Source organism: Taudactylus pleione, unplaced genomic scaffold (assembly GCF_031769625.1).
Source record: "Taudactylus pleione unplaced genomic scaffold, aTauple2 ptg000007l, whole genome shotgun sequence".
NCBI lineage: Eukaryota > Metazoa > Chordata > Amphibia > Anura > Myobatrachidae > Taudactylus > Taudactylus pleione.
In genome coordinates this window covers 5288453-5314735 of record NW_028284410.1, presented here as the reverse complement: position 1 = coordinate 5314735, position 26283 = coordinate 5288453, and the positions used below count along the sequence as shown (strand labels likewise).

The window sequence follows — 26283 nt, the reverse complement described above, 5'->3', positions numbered from 1 at the left end:
CATGAGCAGCAATATTCTAAAGATATTTCAAAAGGTGGAAGCTTTGGTTAAATACTAGACTATTATATTTATATAAATAACAAAAATGTGCACATAAAACATTGTGAGCTAGACTACACTACAGAAAGAAGTGTATGCCATAGCTCTCCTTTAAGACACCAAAATAACTAAACAGAGTGGTGCTTTTATTTTTTTTCTTAGCAAGTTGTTTGAGGAAAAGCTCACCTTCAGCTGGTAGAAGTCATCTGTGCCATCCTTCCGTGCCAAACACTGCACAATACTGGGCACAGGAGAATTCCCTAAACGTGGACCTAGAGGGAAAGAACAGCAAACACTGGATCCTGAAATATTGCATGATGTGTTAGGCCATCAGTGTACATTCATATGAATGCATTAAAAGCAATATCTGTAAAGGACAGATGTATTGTACATTTTTTTTTCTCAAACATAAATATTGCATTTTATGTATATTTTGCCCTTACTAGATTAAAAACAAGAATTTAAAACAATGTTTCCTCTTAATGCAGTTGTTCGCTGGAAATCTCAATGTGAGAAGAGACAGCCAAACTGCAATCTGCTGAAGTTTCTACAGAGGGTGGCCTGCTCAAACAGATAATACTTGAAGGGTTACAAAAGTATATAGGGCTCACTTATCTATTCTGTTTCTGTCTCCACTGGATGACTACAGCACAACCTGAGCAGTATTGGATGCATTATACTCCCATCTGTAGCTGCATGTATTTTCCCACCATAACTGAAGTCCATGTTATATCTAAACAGTACTGGTACTGTATACTTCTCTCTGAGCTAATGTGGGACTCTACTGGAGCAATGCAAGTGTTTTAGAACAACAAACAAAATAAAGAAATAAAAACTGTTGTTATTAACTTGAGAACTATAACACTATACATTTAGACAATGTAATGTTAATTGCTTAGTAAACTAAGTTAGTCAATCCAATTAAAAGCGATGCACTTGCAAATCAACGCGACAACAGCCGCACGTGACTGTAGCCTGAACTCGCTCAAAACTGTGCACCGCCCGCATACAAAATTTTGCGAGTTCAGCCTAAAAGAGGGCCGTGAGCTGCGGTGCCGATGTCGGCGTTTGAACTCTGTGGCAATGGCAAAATGCACCCAATTGGATTGCCCCCTACATACGTAACTACCTACACAAAAAAAAAAAAAAAAAAAATTATCTAACTCAATGAGCGCATTAAAAAAAAATTCCCATCAACCTTAGAATGTATCCACTTTACTTTTTAAACTACCTTGTACAGATGCTATGGCTGCAGGTCTTCCCAGTGGTTGCCAAGGGAAACCTGCTCATCCTGCATATGACTGGTAACTACAGGATTGCCCCACTACTTCATTCACTGTACATCACTGCCTTCTCAGTCCCAACACTGTAGCGGGTCCGGTATGATTTACCGGCGGGTTCAAATCCCGGCAGCGGCAGCCCGACAGAGGAGGAAATCCCGATTATCCTAAAGGTAAGTATAAACTAACCTAATTCTACCCCCTAACCCTCCTTCAGGGTGCCTAACCCTAACCTCCGTCCCCTATGTCTAACCCTAATCCCCCCTCTAAGTGCCTAAACCTAAGCCCCCCTTCCCCTAGCCTGACTCTAACCTCCCGGGAGGGGTGCCTAACCACTAAGTCCCCCCCGGGAGCCCCAAATCTACCCCCCCCCCCCCTCAGCTGTCCGCGACTGTCATCCCTTCGACCGGGATTGCCAGGCGCCGGTCTCCCGGCGTCTGTAAAATGACAGACGTCTAGATTCAGACGCCTGTCATTTAACCCTCGCCGGGATTAAGCAGTTGGGAAGCCAGCGGTCGGCATTGCACCCGTCGGCTTCCCGAGCGTATACACTGTACCCATGCCCAAATAAATAAAATGCAAGTGCCTGACAAAACACTGTATGACAACGAAAGCAATGTTCATAAGTGAGCTTTAGTAGTGTTATTTACATTCACCCAAAGCTAAAGCTTTATTGTCCTGGGTCCTGATTTTAGAAACTTAGAAATTTTAATGTGAACAGAAGTTAATTATAACCATGGTGTAAAATGATTGCTTTAACTGTCTGGTGCCAAAAATGTTCTGGGGTTACAATTATTGTTTTTTTTCATATAGTGTTAGTACAGTTTAAATGACAAGAATGCAGCAGCAGCTGCTGTAATAAATGAGATGATTAATAACTATAAGCTTTTGTCTGCAGTTGCACTGCGAGAATAACTGTGGCACAACCCTAGCAGTATTAAAGGCATTAATGTCACCGGTCTGAATCTTATTAAAATTAGAATAAGCTAGAGGAATTCAACTTACCCAGAATGAATGGTCCTGCTCTCTTGGCATTGCTTCCCGAGATACCGGTGCAAAGCGCCTTTGGTCTGGCAGAGGTCTCACCAGAAACCCTTTCAGATGCTCTTCTCTTCATCCTCTATCTGGAAAGGGAAAGCACAAAAGAAACGGATGTATGGGGAGAAATGCTGCTTATTCATTCACATGTGTGCCTTTTTCCAACACAGTTCCTCCACCTACTGATTTTACAGTCAGTTCCTGAACAGACACTTATCCATCTGCCTTTACAAGCAAGCATACAGAAGGATACTGCACACAGCGGAAACTCAAATAGGTCATCTACACGTTAGGAAGAACAAACGGTTTTTGGATATTAAATAGATTAGAATACAATATAAATTCTTTGTCTGGGCAAAATATATTCCTCCCACTGTAAAAAAGGATTAGTTATTGGCGTTTACCAGTCTGACTGCAGTCATGCCTAACAGAGCACTTAAGAGCTCTCATCTTCATACAAACAAGAAAACTAATGAAGATACATAGGCTACGAGCCTAAAAAGTAACTTGTATTCATGAAAAGACTTCATTAATGTGAAAATGCACATTAAAGTTCCAAGATATCATTTCTCCACCCAATGCCAGTGTTACAGCTAGGCAGTTTGAGCAGGGCGCCATGCTCTGCACGTTTTTCAGGTGCGCCGTGAATTGCTAATTGCATTTCAAGCCACAGGGAGTGTAGCTTAATTAGGGAAGCGGGCAGTCCTGGAAGCCCATGGCACCATTTAACCTCTCAAGTCTTGCCATGAACCAGTACCTTCTGCGCTTCCTTTGCCCACTGTCAGCATAATCCTGATCAGGCGGAACTGGGCACCTTCTTTGCAGATCATTACAACTGAACAGCATGGTCACCTTAAGCGACCTGTTTAAACAAGCCCACATTGCTTCTCTGTGCCTTGCAAGGTGCACACTGCTTCCCTTGGCAATGGCCAGGATTCTTCTCTACCTCACTCAGCTTCCTAAGTTACCCACCAACCAGATCACCAAGCAGTATTTTATCATTAACAGTGCACTTTACCTGCTCCAGTCTGCAGGTATCAAAGTCATTGAAGGGACATTTCAGATGGACATTGATTGGGTGAGATTCGCAGCTAGCAAAGGGTGACATATGTGGGACTCAAGACCCTACAAAAGGTGAATTTCACTTTATATACTGTTTTAACTGCTATTTTGTTTAAATATCTTATAGGAATAAGAGCAGAGTTCATCTTTTCAATAAACTGATGACATTATTACATAATAGTCTTATTTACTACAGTCAGCGCTGGTGTAACATGTTACCGAGAGATTTTGCCACAAAGGACACTTATGTAACCTAATCATTATCAACCATGGAGAGTAATAATGTGATGTACATAGGTTGCATCATAAAAGCAGCACAAAGACCTAATCTACATAAAATACCCAAATCGACCCACAAATATTATTATTTATTTCAGACAAGTGCAGAACGAGGCAGTGTCTCCAAGGCTGACAAAGTTACAAGAGAACTGCATAGGACGCGCATCACCACTGGTTCAGTAACTGTCTTACAAGCTGGAATTTATTTAGGGAAACAAAATGAGGGAATCACCATGTCACAGGATTTTTTAACTCCTAATAAATGTAGTCTACAGCCATTTTTATTTCATACTAAAAGGCTGGCATTACTGATCTGTCTCAATAACTAAATTAAATGGGTTGCAAAATGTATTTTTTCTAGTTTCTTACTTATACCCTAGGAGCAGACTGGTCATTTAGTACACCCTTTTGACATATTTGGTCATTTTCACATGACAGCATGTATGGCTTCCAGCCAGGAACAAATGATCATTCTACCTATTAACAACCAATTGTATTATGTGGACAGAAAACATTTTGATTAGCTGAATAATTGGGCTCGATTTAACTGAACGCAAATTAAATAAATTAAATTAAGCACGCTGTTAAAGATTTCTTCTCACACCCCTCCAGTGGTGCAAGCAGAAATCCAACAAAAGTACAGGCGCGTTGCTGTTTTCTGCCCTTAGCGCCGGGAAAACAGCAACGTGGCGGGAAGTTTAGTTGGATAATGCCCGTTCTCGCGACTAAACACCCTGTTTAAGGCTCGAGAATGAGCATTCCCCGACCTAACTGCGCGCAGAATTGAATAGCTCTGGGAGCTCCCTCCCGGCGCTATTTAATTCGCAGTCAATTGAACTGAGCCCACTGATGTAAACCCGAGAACAAAAACTGCATAGGCTCCTTATGATCTGGTCATTAAGGCAAGGCTAAGTAAACTTCAGGGGATAGATTTACTGAAGTGCAGGTGTTTAGAAGTAGAGATGTTGCCCATAGCAACCAATCAGATTCTAGCCATTATCTTCTAGAAGGTGCTAGATAAATGTTAAGTAGAATCTGATTGGTGGCTATGGTTCTAAAAACACACACTTTAGTTAATATACCCCGGAAACAATGCACAAAGCTACTAATGATGCCTAACTGGGCATCATATATATTTCCAAACCATCTTTTTTTATAAGCTATAAATTAGACAGTCTATAGACTCGATTTCTTCTCTCATCCCTCCTGGGGTGCGAGCAGAAATCCGACAAAACTACAGACGCAATGCTGTTTTCTGCCCTTAGCGCCACGGAAACAGCATCGTGCCAGGATGTTTAATCGGAGAATGCTGGTTCTCGTGACTAAACCCCATGTCTAAAGAACAAGAACGGGCATTCTCTGACATATTGCGCAAAATTTATCAGCTACGGGAGCTCCTTCCCGGCACCATTTCATTTACGTTGAATTGAATCATGCCCTATTAAGTAATTTTATTTTTGTTCCCCTATTTTTATTTTTAAACCAGTTTCAAAGTATCATCCCCACACAAACAAGCCCGATTAGCATGCGGATATTTCACAACTTTATTCAGGTTGATGAAAATCATGGTTCCCTGTAGCCTGCCAGGAATAGCAGGATTTCATCTTGATTGTGCAAATCAGTGTGGCAATGAAGTGGATAATATGGCACCCACCTTGCCAAATGAGAGGCTGTGTGTAAAGGAAACACTGTGTTTATTGTAGAACAAAGCTCCTTTTTGACATTTATTCAGAGTTGCGTGGGAACACTTTTTCCACATAAGCCAGCTTCCAGGCAGTATCAGGAGAGAAGTCGCCACCAGAATGCAGTACTCCATATGGAAAGTAGGAACTCCTACAAACATGCATGTCAGACTGGCAATATGGAGGCTGCAAACATACAGGGCCTCAGCTTTGACTTCCTATGAAGTAAATCCCACATACTAATTATCATAAGTAATAAGAGGTGTCAAACACATTAACAAAGCAATTCTCATCTGGGTGTGTGGCTTTCTGCTCATTGCAATATGCATTGATGGTCATGCTGGCAAAGTCAGTTTAAACATACTTGAAGGAGAAGCTATTTTTCTGCAGAAAATACAAGTAAAGATTTGACCACAATTGTAACATGAAAAAAACACGGTCAAAGAAAATATTTAAAGGTTTTAAGCTACTTTTCTTTCATGGGGAATTTGGGCCGTGTGGGTGGAGTTTTTTGTCTTTTACACTGCTTAATGTCTAGTGCCACTTTATTTTGTGCAAGCTGTCATCTGCGACCAAGCAGTGGCAAATCAAAAATAAAGCAGGCATTAAGGTCCCCATACATCAGCAATCTGAAAACCACAATTGAACAATTTGAAGATTTATCGCCCGATGTTAGGATTTCCCAATCTAGCAATCTGCGCCCATACATTACAGATTTTTCAGTGATTTGCAGATCGTTTTCAGCAAACAGATCTGTCAATCTTGAAAGGCCCATCATTTTACTAGTAACGGTCTGCAAATCTGCTGATCATGTCCATACACTAGCAATTTACAGCCCCAATCCATCTGTGAAATCCAAATCTATCTGGACAATCTGATTTAACAATTATCACTTTTTGATTGTAATATGCGATCTGTGAAGCCCATACAATGCAGATTTTTATACACAAATCGATAGCATATTGCAGAAGTGCCACAATCGATTGCTGATGTATGGGGGCCTTTACTCATTGAACACAAATGAGATATACTGTAAGGGTACCGTTTCCCCTATAGGGTACTTCCACAATGTCCTGGTCACAACAGTGGAATGCTGTAACATAATGAAAGTTGCACCAGCAAGGTAATAGTCATCTCTGTTGCAGACATGGGGTACATTGTAGGTTTACAATTTGGCATCCAAACAAAGTACTATGTTATGCAGAACAAGCAGAGAGTCATATGCTACAGAGACAATAACCTCCTCTGTGTATCCTCTCATGCTGTGTCACATTAGTTTTACCTTGTTCCAACAGTCAGTAATACTGTGCAGTTACAATAATGTGAGGGCACACGTGACAGATCTCAGAAAACATTTAGCTACAACAATAGTAGAGGGCTATAAAGCTATTTAGCAGAAGTTTGAAAATAAATACAAGTCACAATGACCAGTGCACAGAGGTAGATGAAGACATACCTATTTTCCACCAAAAACCGGGTCTGACCTGGGTTTTCGGACATTGTTCCAACCCAGGTCGGACCCCATTTACACTGCACCTTCGATCCGGGTTATTCCTGGGTCAGCCCCATTCACACTGAACCCGGGTGTGTCCTATTAAAATTGTGAGATCATAAAATGTGGGCGGTGACTGCTTCACAGCAACCAATCAGCTAATTTTTAGGCATGAACTGGGTCACATAACCCAGGTCGCGCCACAATGCACTATTATCCAGGTCCATCCCGGGTTCAACTCTAGTAAGCTACCTGGGTCGGAGTACCAGGTCACTTATTTTTCAGGGACCCTTTTCCACTGAGCCACTACATGAGAAGACCCAGCAATAACCTGGGTTATTGCAGCAGTGGAAAAGGGGTATAAATTAAAAGGATTACAATACCCCATCTGAAAGCACTAATAACGGTTTAGTAGAATGCACTGCTAAGGCTCTAAACCAGATTATTAGCAAGTTGCCTTTCATGTCACTTCTCTGAAATGAGCAATCACAGAAAAGTGAAAGATTTGAGCTCAGTTTCCCAGCTACATGACCTGCTACAAAAACAGTATTTTCCAGAGAGAAGAAATACTGTAGCTTCCTAGCTTTTTGAACATACCACTTTAGCTGCAATTACCAACTCAAGCCACTGACAACAGCACTAAATACACTGTGCTGTAAAATGGAAACTCACTCTTGCAGTAAAAATTACAAACCATACAATAAAACAAACTGAAGCAATCTGTATACAAGCTGGCAGTGAGGGGGGGGGGGAAGGGGCAAGAAGTCGGGATCACCTGTTCAAATTTTTTCCCTAGTTACATCTTCCTCTCCAGCACCTGCTTTCATGCCGTATTTAGGTTCGCCAACCTTTTATTAGTATTAGGAAGCAAACTACTATACCACGGGTTTGCAAAATCCAACAAGCAGGAACAAATACCATTTTATTGTTATTCTTTGCAGTATTAATATTCAATAAAAAAAAAGGATTGTGTCTGACTTGTGCAAAACTGTAAATCCAGACCAGTTATTTCTTGCCAAACCCATCCACATCTATTTATTTATTTATTACCAGTTATTTATATAGCGCACACATATTCCGCAGCGCTTTACAGAGAATAGTTGGCCATTCACATCAATCCCTGCCCCAGTGGAGCTTACAATCTAATAATCCCTACCTCATGCTCACAAACATACACACTATGGTCAATTGTGTGGGGAGCCAATTAACCTACCAGTATATTTTTGGAGTGTGGGAGGAAACCGGAGTACCCGGAGGAAACCCATGCAAACACAGGGAGAATATACAAACTCCACACAGTTAGGGCCGTAGTGGGAATTGAACCCATGACCTCAGTGCTGTGAGGCAGTAATGCTAACCATTACACCGTCTGTGCTGCCCTATCTATAGCAAAACCAATACTAATGTGAGCAGATGAGTAAACATAGGAAGTTGGACTGTCATCACATACATTCACACAAACAACTCAGAAACTAGAGGGAAATAGAGGGAAGTCATTTTAGCGTGATGCTGACAAATCTAAAACTGTAATTATATTTTGGCTATTCTATGTTGCCACACAGATAAGTAAATTATTATTTTTTTTAAACTTTGGTGCACTAATCAGCTTTAATTTGCAAAGCATTGAGAGGAAATCGCATCAAACTTGAGATGCAAGCTGTATTAAATAAAACAGCCAACAGTGACATTATTAACTACCCTTCACATATCCATAGGCTTAGACATCAACTCACACATGGGAAATTATCTAAAGAATAAGCAAGAAAGTCTGCCTGTTTGTCCTTTATGCACGGCGAGAGTTTTGTACCCAACTCAACCAAACTTGGCAGGGTGGTGTAGTTTGACCAGGATTAGGTTATTGGCTATATTTGAAGTTGGTCAGGTCCATGGAGGTCTACATGGTGGCCACCAAGTAGGCCGTGGAATCTCAGATTTGAAATTTTTGTTTAAGCAAGCTCGCTCAGAATGCGTTCCAGTGCCTAATGCTGCACTGACCTGACGGCACAGGCCGATAGGTACCAGTGTTTAGGGCAGGCAGAGCTCCAACAGAAGAGAAGCGAGGGCCCCATTTATAAACGATGCATAACCCCTTTAGCACCCACTGTTTGTCACAGCATTGTTCTCGCCATCTAAAGATCGCGAGAGTGATGATGTCTCCATTGATAGCAAAGGGGACCCGATGCTGTCCTTCCAGCTTCAGCAAAGCCTTCCAGGCACTGCCGGGTCCCTGCCAGGTTGCAGTGCCATGCACATGAGCATTACACAGGAGCCTGACTCTGGCGTTAGGTGGCCAGTAGGAGATGGAGGACCTCGCTGGACCTCCCTGGAGGGGTAAGTAGAAATACTAGTGGCATTTTCATTTGGATCAGTGGTACTTAACTAAAAATGCTGCTGGTATTTACGTTAGTTAATAAATGGGGCCCTGAGTTGGAGGATCAACTGTCACACGGCACCTGCACTGACAGTTACTACTTTACTCCAAGCACATTTTCATATGCCATGTGGTCTCCAGTGTTGGTCTGCAAAGTAAAAAATTAAGTCTGCAGGTTTATTTCAAGGTCCATTATTCAACCTGGGCAACGCCAGGTATCCCAGCTAGTATCAAATATATGAAATATCCTGCAGAAAATGCATTCAGGTAAAAAGTTTACACTGTTAACCCATCCTATTTCTTAGCATAATGAATACTGTTTATTATAAGATGTAACCTATACACATCCCCGTGTTTAAAAACTACAAAATTAATGGTCAATAATAGGGAAATTTGTTTTTCAGTATATTGAAAATTAAATATTTTAACATAACTAATAGCATTACAGATGCTGCATACAAAATTCATATATACACAAACATTATGTCTACATAACAATACTCACATCTCCCAGATGACATACATATTTGTTTGGACTTGCACATACAGAACACAGATGAAACTTCTATTGTTTTAAAATTTATTTTTTTGGTTTAGTAGAAATATTAGTGGAGCTGTCTAAAGGGAAAAATATGGAAGATTATCAAAAAAAAAGTTTTATATTGTGTTCATTTTAGCACCCTGCACTTTTCACAACCTGTGCAGTTCCTCTTTCCTGCCAGGGGTGTCGTTCTCTGCTCTGGTACTTCTAGCACACTCAGCTAATGCAACAAACTGCTAAGATACAGACCAGTGTGTGCAAGAAGCACCAGAGCAAATAATGACACCCCAGACAGGAAAGAGGAACTGCGCGGGTTGTGACAGGTGCAGGGTGCTAGAATGAACACTATAAATATAATCTACTTGTCACCTATGCCTGAAAAACAACAGACTAGAATAGTAGACATGTAACAGTAATGTGTGTAACAGCAGTATAGTTTCTTCTAAATTCAGCTTTTGCCATGCCTATATGGGGTTCGCCATCTTCCATTCATGCAAACTAAGGAATTAGTCAACATCCCATGTATGGCATGCATATCTTGTTCCTGTAAAATCAACCTGCTCTTAACTTTATAAGGGGTTTGTAGATAATCCTGAAAGGGTGCATGGAGGTAACCGTTTAAAAAGCAACAAAGTCCAAACTACCTCCAGAGGATTACCCTCTTCATTCAGTTAACATTTTCTGTTTTACTTCAATGTCTAACATACTGCTCAATTTAGCCACACTTATGTGATAAACTGACCATGAAAATGAGGGGACATCAGGACCTGTTGTTGGTTAAAGGCCAGGAAATATGCTTTCTTACAGTGTAAATGGAAGGAGAAAAACAAAAAAAAATAAAAATCAGCCCATTGAGAAGTATAGGAAGGAGACCTGATCTCCAGCACCTCAGAGCCTCTTCGCAGAGAGAGAAAAGGCTGTGCACCCTCCATTACCTACCTATAATAATAATACATTTTATTTATATAGCACTTTTTCTCCTAAAGGACTCAAAGTGCTTTACATTTGCCTTTACAGTACAAAACAAAAAATAAGCTTAAACAAGGGACATTAGTGAAATACTTGGGTGAAGAGGCAAGTCTTGAGTCTATTTTTGAAGGATTTCAGAGTGGAGGCGTCTCGAACTGAGAAGTGAGTTCCATAAGGTTGGAGCCCCAAAACTGAAAGCTCGACCCCCAGACGAATTCCGGGAGATTCTAGGTACTGTTAATAGTACTTCGTCAATGGATCGCAGTAATCGAGTGGGACAGTAAGGAATCAGAAGCTGCTTTAGGTACCTTGGGCCATGGTCATGTAGGGCTTTGTAAGTTAGTAATCCAATCTTGAAAACAATTCGCCATCTGACAGGCAGCTAGTGAAGAGAGTAGAGAGTGAGAGTGTTATGTGGCTGGAACGGGGCTGATTGGCTAATAGCCTGGCAGCTGCGTTTTGTACCATCTGCAAGCGGTGCAATTCTTTTGCTGGGAGTCCAAGGTAGAGGGCATTGCAGTAGTCTAGGCGTGATTATATAAATGCAGGTATGACTTTAGGCAGATCGTCTGAGGGAATTAAGTGCTTGATTCTGGCGATGTTCCTCAGATGAAAGAATGAGGATTTGATTGTGGCTGATACCTGATGTTTAAGTGTCAATCCACTATCCAGGACAACACCAAGATTCTGCACATGTTCAGTGTTTTGTAATTCTGATCCCCCAAGCATAAGTCCTGTTGATTGGTTATGCTGTAGCCCTGACTTGTGACCTATCATAAGGACCTCTGTTTTATCAGGCTTCAGTCGTAGCCAACTGGCACTCATCCACTCCTGAAGCTCAGCTAGGCAGCCATTTAGGGTTGTTATGGGGTCCTTTGTACCTGGAGCAAAGGACAGGTACAGTTGTGTATCATCTGCATAGCAGTCGTAGACCAGGCCATGACGTCTGATTATTTCACCCAATGGTAGCATGTATACTGCAAAAAGCATGGGAGATAGTATAGAACCCTGTGGGATACCGCATGGAAGTGGCACTGGTGATGAAGAGTTTACTCCAGAAGAAACTCTGTGACATGCCATTCAGAAATGATTTGAACTATAAATGTGAATGATCTACCCCATCTCATTTAAACAATCTCATACTAGAAAAAAACAAAACAAATATAATGCAAAAGCAGGTTCACTCATGCTCAGACCAGGGCAAACATTTGCACCCATGAAAATCAATGTATTTCTGTAAAGCAAGGTGCAACTGTGCAAAAGTAGGCTTGCTATATCACAAATGAGCATTAATGCTGAGGTTCTCCATTTTTGCACTTTGTAAATGATACTTAGACCCGTATTCAATTAGAGGCGAAAAGTCGGAAAGTTTTTGCCTGTCCGACTTTCCGCCTGTTTCAGAGGCTAATTCATTCCGTGCACGTCCCTGCTTTTTGCCTAATTCAATTGCAAAACAGGCGAATGCAGAACAGGCGAAAAGTACTGAAAGAATTGGAGAAATCAGTCTGTACCCCAGGAAAAGATGCTCTAACATAGGAAATCAATATAGATGTGTACTAATAGCCCTATAAAGCTATTTTGGGTACTTAAGTTGTGTAAAATGCTTGCTATTAGCGTCTTTGCATAAGTGGTGAAGAATGGTATTAAGCAGTATTTTTTGGTGAAAATAAGTAGTCCAGTCAAATTTGGGGTACTTAAAAATCGGTGCTAGCATATTTAAATTGTTTCTAAAGTGAACTTTTTAAAAACTTGGAAAATCCACCTGCTGCAAGCTCCTGCAATCCTAAAAACATCTGACCCATCCTTGCAGCCCCCCCAAGAAGCCTATTTTCACCCTTAAAATTACATGTAATTTTTGGGGTGTTCTTAGCTTTTTGGTTTTTTTTGCAGATTTGTCCTTTGGGGGCTGTCCCAAGCGTTCCGAGTCATTTCCCCACATTTGCACCCCAAAATAAAGATTTTGCACTTCTTTTCACCTGTTATTCATTGGAGAATCTTTTTTGCCGAATTCAATGCATAGAGTTTCCACTTAGGCCAAATAGTCATGGAATTGAATTAGGCTTTTCGCCTCTAATTGAATACGGCCCATTAGATCTCTGTACGATCATGAGATCAGTGCCATAGTATTGACAATCACCGCTAAAAACAGCCAGCAGAGTCCAAGGTTCACCCCCCTATTCAGTTTGCTGCACCCATAGAATAACTGGTGCAGGATTACTGCAGGACTTCCTCATGATCCTAATATTATCAATCACACACAAAAAAGTTGCAACGGAGTTGCACAAGAAAAAAAAATAATGCAGCTTTGTACATGTTTGAGATATGACAGCATCTAAATCCATGCCTGATTTGGTTTACTGCTAGCATCATCGTAGATGAGTACTGCCACCTACCCTATACTAGGTGCAAAAGGGATGGGTACGGGATGGCGGCGATCAGAATACCGACGCTGGCATCCAGACCAGGTTAGTAACCCTAACCCAACTCTTCCCGGTGCCTAAACCTAACCTCCCCCCCCTAATGCCTAAGCTCCTCGCACCCTAACCCCACTACTTACCTTCGGTATCCCAGTAGCCGGGATTCCGGCGTCGGCATACTGAAAGTTGGAATCCCCGCTGTCCAGATACTAAAACGTATCCGATGCAAAACATATAGAACCTTCAATCAAGTGTAACTTTGTTTGCATCCAGCTCTGCATAGCCTGCATGTGTGCAGAAGTATAGCTGCAAATCAAAACGTGTGCGGTTTTGCATCACCTGCATGCATGCTTTATTTTTTTTCAGAGCATTGCCAGTGCGAATTCACACGATATGCCAGGGGTGGGGAACCTATGTTCTGTAGAGGGCCATTTTGATATATACATCATTCGCAGGCCCGGTGCAGGCCGCGGTTCCTCAATGCGAAGTCACAAGGGGCAGGTCCACAATCGACGTTGATTACAGCAATACCCAGAGCAGCCCGAGGATGCTCCGGGGAAGTGTAAGGGCAGCGGTGTACAGTCAAAAGGGTCCTAAGGATGCTCCTGGCGGCACTACTACATAGATTCTGGCTGCAGGGTGCCAATTCTGGGCACCCTGCTAGCCAGATGAGGCTAGCAGAAATAAAAAGCTCTGAGGGCCAGACCAAATGATTCCCTGGGCCTTATACGGCCCCAGGGCCTGGGGTTCCCCATCCCTGCGATACGCTCTGCAAATATGCATAAATTAAAATCTGCATCAGCACCAAGTCTACCTACAGCAGCTTGCGATTATTGTGACAGAATATTGTCAGACTTAAATTGCAGAACAAGTAGCAATTACATATCTGGCACCATTGCCCTGGATCAGTCGGTGAGATTGGATACTGAGACAAGGAGGTGATCCTGTGTCTGTGCATATGTCTGAAACGCACTCCACATGCGTTCCGATGGTTACTGCTGGGGGCCGCAGATCAATATTGCATGGAGATGCAGGCACTTTTGATGGCGGTTTCTGGGAGGTAATTTAGGGAGGGGTGGCTAACAGGCAGGGGCACGTCAGCGATTGCTTCTGAAGACACAGTTCCATTGACAGGGGTGGCCATAGTCCCTCGGACATTCTGTGTCTGCCATAGGCAGGTGCAATATCCTTATGGTCTGCCAACCGTGCTTCTTTGTACTCACACCGGCAGATTTGCTCCTCTTCCCGGAAAGCGTTTCAATAGACGCCCATCGTCGGTGACATTAACAAAAAGGTGCAAAGTTTGCAGCCGCTACTGCGTCCACCTCACACCCATGGTATCCTACCAGAATGCTGACAGAACAGGCCATTTGCATGACAATCTGTGGTGCTCCTTTTAAGGTGGGGGCCATCACTGGTACCCTTAGCAATGGAATAGCTTCTGCCCCTAGCAACCGATGTGCTGCTGGTTTCTATAGCTCCAAGAGTTACTATGTCAGAAATGGTTAAGGTATGCTTACAACATGGTCTCTAAGGGACAGTAATGATGCAAACATTCTTTGTAAGTAACTTGCCTTCATATTTGCAAAACTAAAAATTATGCAACATCTGATTACTTAGAACATTGGTGCACAAACCTGGGAACCAGCTAGCCCTCAGACAAAGGATTGAATGTAATAAATATTGCATTAGAACTACACCATTGTGGGCATGCAAACGCACCCCACAATTTCATTATATGGTAAAACAAAAAAAAGGATCAGTATATACAGAAATACCGAAGGCTCGCTTATACCTACTACAAACCAGAATTGTAGTTAGGCAGCATTATCACGTATGACACTGGTAATGGCTTTTGTACAGGTTTAGCACATTATTAGCAGCGTGAGTAGAGTGCAGCCATTCTGTCCCCCTAGATAAACCATGCATACTGCAATGTCCCCCTAGATACACCATGCATGCTGCAGTGTCCCCCTAGATACACCATGCATGATACAGCACACTGCCCCGTCCAGGTTCTTGTTTCCAACACAAAGAGCCCGATCACAAAGAGCAGCCTACACCTGGGCGCTACATGGCGGCACAGCGGGGTATACCGGGGATATGTATAGGAAACCCCTCTAAGTATCACACAGCTTCTACCCCGCTGCTGCCCGGCTCTCACCTGCACACCAGTGTCATCCTCCGTCTCCCCCACCTGCAGCCATGTATCGCCTCCCCCGCACACTGCCCCACCCAATGCACAGCGGACCCTCACCTCAGTGTGCAGCTGCCCGGGTTTCCAAGGGCCGGGCTCATGCCCCAGGATGTGCGCGGAGAGCGAGGTGCACCGGGAGGCCTCCGCCGCTTACCAACCCCGGCTGTCCATCGCTGCGCACTTGACAACGGAAATTACGCATTAACCTCCGCAACACGACGAGCGGCCAATCATAGCTTGTGTAACAACCGCAAACGACCTATCCGGCCGATAGAGGACTCATTCCATTGGTTAGTGCTGCTACAGTTGTCGTGTACTGCAGCCGTACCTCCAGTCTGAGGAGTATTTACGTCATCCCGAAGCGGCTGTGCTCTGATTGGCTGCAGGGTGTCAATGGAGGCGGCTTTGATTGGCTGCTGATAGTAGTCATTTAAAGATCTTTTAATACATTCGTTGCATGATTGCATCTATTCTAGTTGAACAATATCAATGCTCAGTTGCAGACGACGAAGGGCTTGTTGTTTTTGTTCGAGTGTAGCCTATATAAATAATGGTGCAGACATAACTACATCCATTAAAATAAAGTATATTCGTGCAGTTCCATGGCAATACAATCTACAGCAATGAACGCAAACTCATTGATACTCGCTGCTTTAGCTTTGTGGCTGAATAAGCAGTTGCTGCAGGCACGCTGTGTAACTCATCATGTGTATGACCAGGAAATCTTTCATATTTTCCGAGTATTATAAATCCTTGTACATCCCGAAAATAAATGAAGGTGCAAGTTTATACACAGAAAACTTGTTGCAAAAATATATCTATTGTTATAAAATTGTATCCTGATCTAAATTAGGTCTTTATGTACATTTGCGTGATTATCTAAATGTGACTGTGGAGCACGTCATAACTAACTTGCATGGTGCAAACCCCAGCTCCCACTGCGTGTGTCATGCACTTTAAGGAGTCTATTCATTAAGCCTTGGGACCCCATTTATTAAAGATCACTATTGCAATGTGATCTGGGCATGACATTACAGCCCATGATCGCATTGCAATATGTGATCATAGCGGCTGGATGTATCATTCGGCACATGCGTCCCTGCGATGTGCCCGGAGTGCTGCCTGGACTGCTGCGCATGCACAGTCCCGCTGACTGCACATGAATGGCCACCATTGCCAGGTAGTGTTCCTGGGGAACCCTCCGCCGGCTAATTATGCGCGTTGTAGCCCATAGGCTACAGCAGTTAACGCCATCTTCAGATAGCGTTAGCTGTGGAATTCACAATCCGGAATGTTGGTAAATTTGGCAGCATCGCATCTCCCATAGGAACCTATGGGGGATGTGGCTGCATGGGGCAATAGAGGGATCGCAGCAGGTATCGCCAATACATTCATCATGGGGAAACTAATATTTCTGGTTAACCCCCTAAAATGGGTGTTTTGGGGGATTATACCTCAAATATACAATTATATATGGGCCCCTTGGAGAGAGATAAAGTGGAGAAAGATAAGTACCACCAATCAGCTCCTTACAGGCTGTGTTTGTAAAATGACAGGAGCTGATTGGTTGGTACTTATCTTTCTCCACTTTATCTCTCTCCAAGGCTAAGTGAATAGACCCCTAGGTGTAATGTGCACACGTGCCATACCTATGGGAGAGAAGAGGACTGCGAATGGCCCAACTAAAGCTGGGTACACTCTGGCAGCTATATTGGCCGATCAACTGATTGGCCAATAGATCTTGTGTGCGTTGGCTAGTCTGTACCAGCGATATGTCTGTGAATGATGTCGTTCACAGACATATCACGTCGGCTATGCTGCACAGCCGATGTCCGGTATATCTGCAGATATATTGGGGCATCGTGCTGTGTGTACAGGCGGTGCCCGCACACTTGCTGCAGAGGCCGCGGGGAGGGGGTGACAGATGATGGTTGTTCAGTGAGTATGAACAACCATCATCTGTAAATATATCTGCAGATCACTCAATCTGCAGATAAATCTTTTAGGTGTGTATCCAGCTTTAGAGAGTATAACGGGATGGGGCAGGGGTGCTGCTGAGGTGGCGGTATGGCTGATGGTGACCCAACAGATGCAGGGTCCATTTATTTACTAATAGCAACGATCAAGAGCTAAGAGTAGGACGAGGCCTCTCATCTCTAGTGCACAGTTGCTAGACTGACATTAGGTTTCTTATATTATAGACATAGGGCCTGATTCAACATGGATCACTGTTGTGATCGCAGTTGCGATTACGCACGTAGGTCTGCTGCAGAAATATGCTGTTTGCAACTGCTCAGCTAGCATAGAGATGCCTGCTACTGCTTTCTCACATCTGTAAGACCTCGCAGTCCTGCGTATACATCGGTAATATCGGACCTCACGCAGAATTACAGCAGCCCTGACCTGTCTCTCATCACATGCATTGGCTAATTTATGTACACATTGGAAACGGCGTTCAAATTGACAGGCACGCCTGCACTTCTCCAACCACACCCCCGTCACCACCCCCAAAAGCTGACGTCCCATCACTCACTCTGCAATGGCTTTGGATCTGCGTACGGGCAATCGCAATACTGGCCTGCACCCGCGCACAGTGGTGCATGCACATGTGCAGTACGAACCATCTGCCGATCTGCGTACGCTGGTGCAATTGCAATCAGGCCCATAGAATTGACATACTTCACAGCACTATACACTTGGGGACAAAGTTAGAAGAGGGCACTGCTTCTAAGCTTGCAATCTATAGGAAAACAGGCATTTGACGTCAAGTGCCACAGACTGCATATTTGCCCAGCTATGTTTCAATGGAAAAATGCTTAGTAGGGCTATAGTCAGTCACACAGCAATGTTAGTTTTTGGTTCATTTGGTCATTTGAATATGGAAAGAGGCATAATTATCCATTTTAAGACAAAAAGAAGATACAGAATGCAACCTGGCAAACTTGTGTCACCTATCCATATATGTGTGTGTATGTACACTGTAGTGAGAAAAGTCGTGGGATAGATGCCTAGCCTGGCAAAGTGCAGCAACTCAACGTGGCATTGATTCCAAAAGTGGATGGAAGACCTCTGGAGAGAGGTTGACCCCTGCCATCTGGATAGCTTCCCACACATCCTTGATATTTGTAGATGTAGAATCTTGGGTGCGAATGGACCTCTCCACCACATCGGATAAATAATCAATTTGGTACATGTTGGGCGTTCATCAGAACTCTCCAGAATACCCCTCGAACCAATTCTGGACAACTCTGCACAACATTGTTGTGGGGGTACATGAAGTCCATGAAGAGCTGCAACTGGTCATCAAGCAATGCAACGTAGCGGTTAATGGTCAATGACATGTTTAGGCGGCCCAGCAGACCCAACCCATGCTACGTGAACACACCCCACATCATTATGGAACCACCACCAGCCTGCATGGTGCCTTGTTGACAACTGGGGTCCATTACCTCATGGGATCTGCACCATACTCGAACCCTACTATCAGCACGAAATAACTGGAACCATGACTCAGTCCTCCAGCGTCTAATTAGCAATGTCACAAGCCCAGGTGAGGCACTGTGTCTGGTAATGTAGTGTTAACAGGGGCACTCTGGTGGGTCTTCTGCTCCTATATCCCATGGAAGCAAAAGAACACTGCACTGACCTGCTGGATATCTGCCTGGCACCTCCTGCATTGAATGTGGATGTGATTTGAGCCTGTGTCGCTTGTCTGTTACCACAGACAATTCTGGCCAGATGCAACTGGTCACGATCATTAAGCACCCGTGGTAGGCCACTGTGCTCTTCACGGTGGGTGGTAATGCCTTCCATGAAGTATTCTCAGTACACACGTAACACCGTAGATCAAGGAATGTTGAATGTCTGCACAACTTTAGAAATGGAATGTCCCATCCGTCGGGCACCCAATATCATGCCCCATTCGAACCCAGGAAATTCACGTCTCCTTGCCATGGGCAGCCTAGCCAGTGTTCAAACTGACTCACGAGATATCAAATTACAAATGGGCATTTCCAAGAATTCATAGTACGGTGACGCCAACTACCATTACCTTTACATGCTGCTCTCCCATGACTTTTGGCACTGCAGTGTATATCTCCTGCCAGGGCCGGATTAACAGGGGGGCAACAGGGGTGGTCATCCCTGGGCCCCCACACGTAAAGGGCCCCCACACCCATTGGGGTTAAAGTGGGCCGGAGGAGACGGAACCAGTTCCGCCTCCTCCGGCCCACCTCAGCCTGGCACTGCAGGGAAGCTCCATTTGCCAGGCGCCCGCTGAGATTTTGTAACCATTGGGCGCCCAGCTACCTAGTACCTGCAGCACCAGCCGGAGCCTGGAGCTCACTAGTGAGCTCCGGCTTCCGACTCCCGCAGTGCACTATGGGAGAGACGTCGTGACGTCTCTTCCATAGTGCAGAGGAGCACCCGAGCGGACTGGACGGCAGCGGGAGCGGGGCTTAAGGTAAGTATTCTTTTTTTTTTGTGCAAGCGGCTTTAATACCGCTGTCGGGATTAGAACCGCCGGCTGTAAATCATACTGATTCCATTACTACAGAGGGAGCATTACTATTGGAGGCACTAATACAGGGGCATGACTACTGGGGCATTACTATTGGGGGAACTATCACAGGGGACATGACTACTGGGGGCACTACTACTGGGGGCATTACTACAGGGAGCATTACTATTGGGGGCACTACAACAGGGGCATTACTATTGGGGGCACTACCACAGGGAGCATTACCACTGTGGGTCCCTACTAATGGGGGTATTTCATACGGGGCACCACTCCTGTGGGCACTACTAATGGGTGCACCGCATAAAGGGAACCCCTACTGTGGGCACTGACACTACGGGGGGCACTGCATAAGGGGCACCACTACTGACACTATGGGGGGCACTGCATAAGGTCCCCATTGCGCATACCCCCAGTTTGTCCGCATTTAATAGGGGCCCCCAAAGACCTTAATCTGGCCCTGTCTCCTGCCTAGTCTGTGTCTGCAACTACTGACATGCTCATGCATTATCATTTTCTAGCTCTTTTCATAATTTAACAATGACTAGGTAAGCACATTGCCATATCAACTCCTAGAACCATACATGCCTACTCTCCCGGGAATCACGGGAGGCTCACGATTTTTGGATAACCCCCCGCACCCCCAGAAGAGTATGCATATTTCCCGCATCCCACCCACTTCCTAGTAAAGTGGGCAGGATGTGGAGATTTTACCTGGATTTTTCGGGTGCGTTGGGAAGGGGCAGGGCTAAATGGTGCAAATTATGTCATTTAGTCCGCCCCCTCCTCACAGACCCGCGAATCGTGGGGGTTTTCTGTAAAGGGGACGGGGCCTAATGCAATCTATCTCTGGCCCCGCCCCCATCCTGCTGCTCCCGGAAAGCTGCCCAGGAATGTCGGCAAGTATGCCTAGAACCTGTTACATTTTGACAAAGGGCTAACACTCTGAATGATCTATGAATGTTTTTTTTTTTTAACACAAACTGAAAAGTTTCAACACTTCTGTTCCATGCATCACATTTCAGTAACTTGCGCATGTTCAGAGTTTCATTTTAGTTTACACCAATGAGTCCCTGCTAAAAGTTTACTTATCATTCCATTCAACCTGTGAATAGACTGTACCTTTAAATAAGCAATTGTTATCTGAAGTCTGCTACAGAACATTACTCCTGATGTGCTGCTTTATTTGACTTATATATTTAGGTAATCAGCAATTGTTATCTGAAGTCTTCTACAGAACATTACTCCTGATGTGCTGCTTTATTTGACTTATATATTTAGGTAATCAGCAATTGTTATCTGAAGTCTGCTGGTGTCTTATAATATTTTATTGTATATAAATTGCCATAAGTACTATCTCCAGTCTTTAGATTGAGTGTAGGCATGATTGATCTTAAGTCCTAAATGTTTTGTATGTGCTACATCAGTGGTTCTCAAACTCGGTCCTCAGGACCCCACACAGTTCTCTTTTTACAGGTTGCCTAGCAGGTGCACAGGTGTATTCGTTACTCACTGATACGTTCTAAAAGATCAACAGGTGCAGCTAACCATTTCACTTGTAATTATGTGAGGAGACCTGCAAAACATGCACTGTTGGGGTCCTGAGGACCGAGTTTGAGAACCTGTGTGCTACATGTTTGTTTAAGCCATTTTATTGCTAGGTCTGTATTGGCTGGCTAGTGGGGGGGTTGTCATTAATTAGGGTGTACACTTGTCCTCATCTCTACTTAAATATCATTCACTAGGTTGTTAGCAGATTCATAAGTGCAAAATAGATTTTAGGGAAAATTTCAGCGTTGAAGCGAAGGAAGACAAAAGAACATTTTATCATCCAAAACTAAACTGCAATCAATACTGCTCATGGACACCTATGGAGCATCAAGTGTGAGTTCACTACCTCTTCACAACAAACACCTGCTGCCTGCATAAACAGGACATGCAACGCTGAACTCCTTGTTTGATCATTGCAAATGCTGGGTATACACTATACAATTATCTGTCAGATATCTGTCCAGTCTGGCTGGTTGGAATGAAAACCTGGTAATGTATGGGAGCAAATGACAGTTGATCATATGGTCTAAAGTAGGGGTGTGCACCGGCCACTTTTCGTGTTTTGTGTTTTGGTTTTGGATCTGGATCTTTCTTCGTGTTTTGGATCTGGATTGGTTTTGCCAAAACCACCCTTCCGTGTTTTGGGTTCTGGGTTTTGTGTTTTGGATCTGTATTTTTTTTTAAAAAAGCATAAAAACAGCTAACATCACAGAATTTGTGGGTTTTTCTGCTCCTATGCTATTATTAGCCTCAATAACCTTCATTTCCACTCATTTCCAGTCTATTCTGAACACCTCACACCTCACAATATTGTTTTTATGGCCAAAAGGTTGCACCGAGGTAGCTGGATGACTATGCTAAGCGACACGAGTGGGCGGCACAAACACGTGGCCTATCTAGGAGTGACACTGCAGTGGCAGACAGGATGGCAGTTTGAAAAACTAGGCCCCAAACAGTACATAATGCAAAGAAAAAAAAGAGGTGCAAGATGGAATTGTCCTTGGGCCCTCCCACCCACCCATATGTTGTATAAATAGGACATGCACACTTAACAAACCAATCATTTCAGCGACAGGGTCTGCCACATGACTGTGGCTGAAATGATTGGTTCGTTTGGGCCCCCACAAAACAAGCTGGCAATTAATCTGTCCCTGCACAAACTGGCTCTACGGAGGCAAGATGTCGTCCTCATCCTCCTCATCCACCGATTCCTTGGATAAAACAGGAAAAAGGGATTTAGGTGTCCCTGGACTGCTTACGGTCTTAGCCAAAGTTTCTGAACTTGACAGTAACTTTTTAGGAACGCGCTGCAGGTGCCGTATAAGGGAGGATATTCCTAGGTGGTTAACGTCCCTACCCCTACTTATTTCACCTTTACATATGGTACATATGGCAAGACAGTTGTTGTCCGGATTTGGATAGAAATATTGCCAGACCAAAGAGGTGGAATGTTTGGTCTTCTGCCCAGGCATGACCGTGATGGGCTTTTTCATCCCACGGACAACAACTGTCTCCCCCGAAGCCTGATTTAAACAAACCACATCACCATCAGAATCCTCCTCGCCAACTTCCTCCTCAGCGCCAGCTACACCAGTATCCTCATCCTGTTGTAATTCAACAGTGACATCTTCAATTTGCATATCTGCAAGTGGACTGTGGGTTCGCCTTTCAGCACTTGCAGGGGGCGTGCAAATGGTGGAAAGAGCCACCTCTTCCCGTCCAGTGCTGGGAAGGTCATGCATCGCAACCGCCACCACACTCGAACTCTCCTTGGGGATTTGTGATATCTTCTTAGAACGCACAGTTCTTCGCTGTGCTTTTGCCAGCTTAACTCGTTTGATTTTTTTAGAGGGAGGAGGGCTTCCATCATCATGTGAAGCTGAACCACTAGTCATGAACATAGGGAAAGACCTTAGACGTTCCTTGCCACTCCATGTCGTAAATGGCATACTGGCAAGTTTACATTTCTCTTCAGATGATTTAAATGTTTTTTTCAAGGTCATTTTCCTGAACTTTGTCATTTGGGATTGTATGTGCCCTCTACTATGACATTGGGCATCGGCCTTGGCAGACGACGTTGATGGCATGTTATCGTCTATGTCATGACTAGTGGCAGCAGCTTCAGCACTAGGAGGAAGTGGTTCTTGATCTTTCCCTATTTTATTTTTATTGGAGAAATTTTGGTCCTCCATTTATTTTATATTGATATATACGTGCGGCTAAGGGGCACACAAACACAGAAAATAATTTTTTATTTTTGTTGGAGACTAGTGCACTTTGTGGGTTACACCACCCTTTAAGAAATGAGCCAGCCGGCCCTTTACTTATGGGACACAGGCTCACGCTTGGTGCTGCTCCTTTGTTGATGCACGTGCAGCTACAGCCCACACAATTCACAAACACAGAAAATATTTTTTTATTTTGTTTGGAGTTCCCTTTGGGGGTTACAGCACCCTTTAGCGGTCAATCCAGCCAGCCCTTTATTTATGGGACACAGGCGCACGCTTGGCACTACTTTGTTGATGCACGTGCGGCTACTGCGCACACAATTCACAAACACAAAAAAATATATTTTTTTATTTTGTTTGGAGTGCCCTTTGGGGGTTACAGCACCTTTTAACGGACAAGCCAGCCGGCCTTTTACTTATGGGACACAGGTGCACGCTTGGCGCTGCTCCTTTGTTGATGCACGTGCAGCCACAGTGCAAACAATTCACAAACACAGAAATTTGTTTTTATTTTGTTTGGAGTGCCCTTTGGGGGTTACAGCACCCTTTAGCGGTCAATCCAGCTGGCCATTTATTTATGGGACACAGGCGCACGCTTGGCACTACTTTGTTGATGCATGTGCGGCTACTGCGCACACAATTCACAAACACAAAAAAATATATATTTTTATTTTGTTTGGAGTGCCCTTTGGGGGTTACAGCACCCTTTAACGGACAAGCCAGCCGGCCTTTTACTTATGGGACACAGGCGCACGCTTGGCGCTGCTCCTTTGTTGATGCACGTGCAGCCACAGTGCACACAATTCACAAACAGAAAAAATATATATATTTTTTTTGCACTTGGGGGGAGCACCCCTGATGGACAGAGCACCCCTGGACAATACTACAGCACCCCTTTAGGACTGGGACACTGCACAGGACTTTGGAGTGGACACAGCCCCTATGGACAACTGACTGCACAACACAGTCCAGCCAGCCCCTATGGACTTTGAAGGAGTGGACACAGCCCCTATGGACAACAGCAGCACAGCGCAGCACAGCACAACACTTCACTGCACTACACTACACTTCACAGCCCAGCCAGCCCTAACTCCCACCCTCCCTCTTCACTGTCCACAGCCGAGTGAGAAAATGGCGCCGACGCGGGTACCTTATATAGGATCCAAAACCCGCGAGACTCGGAAGGCGGGATGATGACGTTTTGCCTCGATTTCAGATCCGAGTCAGGCGGGAAAAGTCGAGCCTGACTCGGATCGGCCTCGGATCGGGGGTGCTCAGGGGGGTTCGGATTTCAGAAATCCGAACCCGCTCACCCCTAAAAGCTATATAATAAAATGAAGTGTTAATAAAAATTAACATCCACAGTGCGGACGTACAGCCACTTCAACACATTTTGAGCACCATGCAACCATGCCCCTGCTCCCCCTACATAAAAATAAAATAAATACAGTATACTTGCCCTCAGTAAAGTTTAAAAGACTAATACAGCCATGCGTCTGTGCACATTACGCCTCTTGTGCACACGTTTGGGCCAAAGCAGTTACGTGCATACAGTAGCACATGCCGCAGCCAGCATCAACAACTAGAAGAACTGAAGATGGACTCACGGAGGAAGAGGTACTAATGTCTAAAAAAAGAGAGAGAGGGATGAGAAGACCAAGAAACTGAGGGGGATGAGAGAAACAGATGAAGAAACAGCGGGGCAGGAGAGCAAGAAGGTGAAAAGGAGCAAGGCAAAGGAGCGGTCAGGAGAGAGAGGTGGCAAGTGAAATATATACTGTAGTAGGGGAAAGAAATGAAAAGAGAAAATGGGGAGGGAAATAAGGGAAAAGTGTTGAGGTAGGAAAAGAAATAGAAGAAGTAGGAGAGAGAGATGGGGAAGAGAGAGGTGGAGTTAGAGGGAGAGAGAGAAGCAGAGAAAGAAAAGGAGGAGCGCTGGAGAGGGGGAGATAAAGAAAAAAACAGGCAGTGGTGGGGACTACAGCTAGTAAGACATATTTCAATTATTTTTATTGATCATTTATTTTCAATTCTTAGAATTTCTCATTCCAACATTCCATTCTATTTTTATATCCTTACTCATTACAAAATTTATAATACTACATACATAATTTTATCAATATGTAGTCTCATTGCACCTTGTTGAGAACCTTCAGATCCCTTATAGGCAGCAAAATACTATTCACCTAAAGACATCGGGAAACTGTGCTTCTAATCTCACAATGGGGTGCAAGCCAAATCCACTCTTCTTTAAAATCCTGCAGGAAATGGGACCAAATAAGGAGATCATGCTTGATCTTCATAGACCACAGGTTCTCAAACTCGGACCTCAGGACCCCACACAGTGCATGTTTTTCAGGTCTCTTCACAGAATCAAAAGTGAAATAAGTATAACCACCTGTGGACCTTTTGAAATGTGTCAGGGACTAATTACACCTGTGCACATGCTGAGTGACCTGGAAAACGTGACCTGTGTTGGGTCCTGTGGACCGAGTTTGAGAACCACTGTCCTAGACAGCCAAACAAAGTTAAACATCTGTTTTACCCTAGTCACATCCTTTTCTAACTTCCTAATCCATAGGGACAACCTTACATACAGTACAAAATGAAAGAGGCCTAAT

At 44.0% G+C, this 26283-nt stretch overlaps 1 protein-coding gene across 1 annotated transcript in view; it reads right to left on the bottom strand.

The window, feature by feature from the left end:
• The window catches only part of STK40 (serine/threonine kinase 40), a 40516-nt gene extending 24843 nt beyond the window's left edge, over nucleotides 1–15673 (bottom strand). Inside the window, exons 1-3 of the mRNA XM_088461420.1 lie at nucleotides 15428–15673; nucleotides 2325–2443; nucleotides 226–311 (exon numbers count right to left, since the gene is read on the bottom strand). Of these exons, the coding sequence (XP_088317546.1) occupies nucleotides 226–311; nucleotides 2325–2436 (198 nt within the window). The 5' untranslated portion in view covers nucleotides 2437–2443; nucleotides 15428–15673. The remainder of the gene's footprint in view (nucleotides 1–225; nucleotides 312–2324; nucleotides 2444–15427) is intronic.
• Between the last annotated feature and the right edge of the window lie 10610 nt (nucleotides 15674–26283).